The sequence below is a fragment of the Arachis stenosperma genome, chromosome 9, assembly GCF_014773155.1.
Source record: "Arachis stenosperma cultivar V10309 chromosome 9, arast.V10309.gnm1.PFL2, whole genome shotgun sequence".
Classification (NCBI taxonomy): Eukaryota; Viridiplantae; Streptophyta; class Magnoliopsida; order Fabales; family Fabaceae; genus Arachis; species Arachis stenosperma.
The window spans coordinates 3644021-3647150 of record NC_080385.1 but is presented as its reverse complement, the minus strand read 5'-3'; the positions used below and the strand labels follow the sequence as shown (position 1 = coordinate 3647150).

Here is a 3130-nt window from a genome sequence, read left to right as displayed (position 1 = left end):
TAAAATGTCATATTTGAATTAAAAAAAAGTTTCATTTAGTTTCAATGTAATCTCACTGTAAGGTCAAAGTTAAATAATTAACGGAAGTCATATATAACAGTAGTACAAGGATGCACTAATACATTTATTTATCATTATCTTTGGTTTTGTAGAAAACATTTCATTTAAATTGTAAGAATAATGATAAATAAATGTATTGATGCATCTGCAGTTGATTTTGTGTCTCTAGAACTTGCATTTCTTGTCTAAATTATCCACCTTGTTCTTGTACTACTGTCATTTAGATATTCCATTAATTATTTAATTTTGACTTCACGGTGGGACTATATTAAAACTAAATAAAAAATTTTTGAATTTAAATAGGACACTTTAAAAGTTAAGGATCAAAACATATATGATTACGCTCAAACGTATAGGACTAATTTAATACTTTATCTTGTATTAATATAATAGAATTTAAGTTTAAAAAGTACGAGAGTTGATTAAGAAATCAAATCCCTTTTGGTTTAATTTACAATTGAAGGAAAGATGGGAATTAAAATTCTAGAATTCAAATAATTTATTTTTGAGTAAAGTATCGTTTTTGTCCTAAACGTTTAGGATAAATCCTATTTGTGTTCCTAACGTTTAAATCGTCCTATTTATATCTCTAACGTTTGTAAAAGTAATTCAATGTTATCCTGCCGTTAGTTACACATCATGAATGCCGTTAGTTACACATCATGAACACTTTAGTTTGAGTTTTAAAAATCTCTTCTTGAAGTTAGAATACAAATGTCTGGGATAGAATCGATGATCCACTCCGAAAAATAGCTCATCAAAAGTTGAATCTAATTCCTACAACATTTAGATAATTCACTTTTCTATGGGTATAATTGAATCTAAACGCAAATAGTGGGTATAATATTAAAATCAAATACATTCAAGTGAGACCTAATTGAGAATGAATAAATCCAAGTGAGAATAATTGAAAAATATAATCTGATTTGTTAGTATAATTGATAGTAGGATAACATTGAATCACTTTTATATAACTTAGGGATACAAATAGAACGATTTAAACGTTAGGGACACAAATGAGACTTAGCCAAGCGTTTGAGACAAAAACGATACTTTACTCTTTATTTTTAGTTGGTTCAAAATTAAAAAAAAAAATAATTTTTAAATAAATTTTAATTCCTAAAATTCTAAAAAAGTTCTTAATTTAAAAATGATTGTAGGCTTTGACAAAAAAAAGTTGCAGAATTCTAATCATAAAAACCTAAACATAGAATAAGACAAGTAGTAGCCAGTGATAAAAACTCATGCAATTTCATGTAACTGAGAATCGACAAACAAAAATCAAAGAACTACATGTTACTTTGTAGTTTGTACCTAGTGTTTAAGAGGCAACGGGTTTGATGAAGCGGCTACTTGCAATAGCATAGTGTGATGGCGAAACTAAACTTTCATGATAAACATAAAAGCTCTTTGCATATGTACACTGAGAGTATAGATAAAGATCATTATCAACAAAGCCGCCAACAATCATGGGGAATAATAAGACGTATTTCACCTTTAAATCACACAAAACAATTCTGAAAGACGGAGTAATGGCGAGAAGAACATCATCATCCGAGATGTACAGGGGTCGCAAACAACGATCATCATTAGGATTAACCATTTGGTGTGGAATTAAAGGCAATCTAGTCCAAGATTCAGTTACTCCATACTCCTCCATCACCCACACAGCCCAATCACTTCTCTTATGCTCAAAACAAACTGCAAGACGGTTCCTTAACACCGATAATTCCACGCTAACTCTCAGATTATCTTCCGGATCTCTTTCAGGGAGACAAAAATAACTGTAAGTCTCGTTCCCTAAGTCAAGGGAAAGAACCACGCCATTTCTCCCTACCCAATTAAGAGTGTTACTGTTACTGGAGTTAACAAATTCTCCGTCTCTGTTATTCACGTCGATATGACCAAGTAGGTTCAAATCCACATCCTGAATCGTTCTCCATGACGAATTAGGGGCAAATGTGTAAATTACAGACCTGCGTTTATATGATTCCAAATCTGTTAGGATCCCGAAGAGCTTGTATCTGTCACTGACGCGATCGTAACCGAAGCCGCAAACAACGAAGAAACCACCGATTTCTGGCGTCGGCTCGGATGTGGATCCGGTACAGGGGTTCCACAAGATGGCTTTCACGGTGTTAGGATGATCAGCTTCATCAACCAAACAGAGCAATCCATTGCAAGAGCCAATGGCTCTGAAGTAGCGTTGTGTCTGGTGCTGGAAGCACGTGACTTGAGTAGGCTCACGAAAAGTGTTCTCGAAGACGGATCGTATTGAGAAGATTCCGATTCCTCGGTATTTGTAGTCATCGCCGTAATAAGCAATTCGTGGATGTGTCAAGGTTGGATCCACCAAGATTGAACGTCGAGCATGGTCCTTGGCGAATTTGGAGCTCGAAATTAGGGTTCTCCATGAGCGGCAGACGGTTCTTAAAGGAAGAAGTGAACTCACGGGAACCCTGAGTAGAATCTCCTCCACGATTTCTTCGGGAAGCGACATGACAGGAACGAGAATGCAGAATTGAATCACACCATGCAAAGGGTTGGGTAAATATTGATTCAATCTAACTAACTTCAAATTTCAAATTTGAATTGATAAATTAGGAATTTTTTTTGTGAAAACACAAAATTTAAATCTTTAACATATTTATTTTTTATTTATTAAATAAAAATATTAATTAACCAATTTGGGTTGGTCGAGTGGTCAGCTCACTTGTCCGCTTAAACAAGTGTCGGGGTTCATGCATGCAGCAATCCATTGGCCAGCGACAAATCCTTAAATGGAGTTCAGATTCGCGACCTATTAGGTTGGGGGATATTGTAGAAAACAAAAAAAATAAAAATATTAAAATATTTTATTAATAATAAATTTATCATGTATTTTTAAGATATAAATTAGATAAATCTTTTAATTTAATTTAATTTAATTTAATTCCATTATTATGATAACTAAATGCTGGTTTTGATTTAACTTCCGTTCAAAACCGATATTGCCTTTGCATTACTATAGAGCATCCAAAGATGTTTTCTCAAGATGGATTGCTATTTACATGTCAAAAAATAATTACTT

At 33.3% G+C, this 3130-nt stretch overlaps 1 protein-coding gene across 1 annotated transcript; it reads right to left on the bottom strand.

Moving 5' to 3' along the window:
* Nucleotides 1-1323: 1323 nt before the first annotated feature.
* LOC130951753 (F-box/kelch-repeat protein At3g23880-like) lies at nt 1324-2586 on the bottom strand. The gene has a single exon (XM_057880472.1). It carries the CDS (start codon nt 2558-2560, stop codon nt 1382-1384), a length of 1179 nt encoding a protein of 392 aa, XP_057736455.1. The 5' UTR covers nt 2561-2586; the 3' UTR covers nt 1324-1381.
* Nucleotides 2587-3130: the final 544 nt, after the last annotated feature.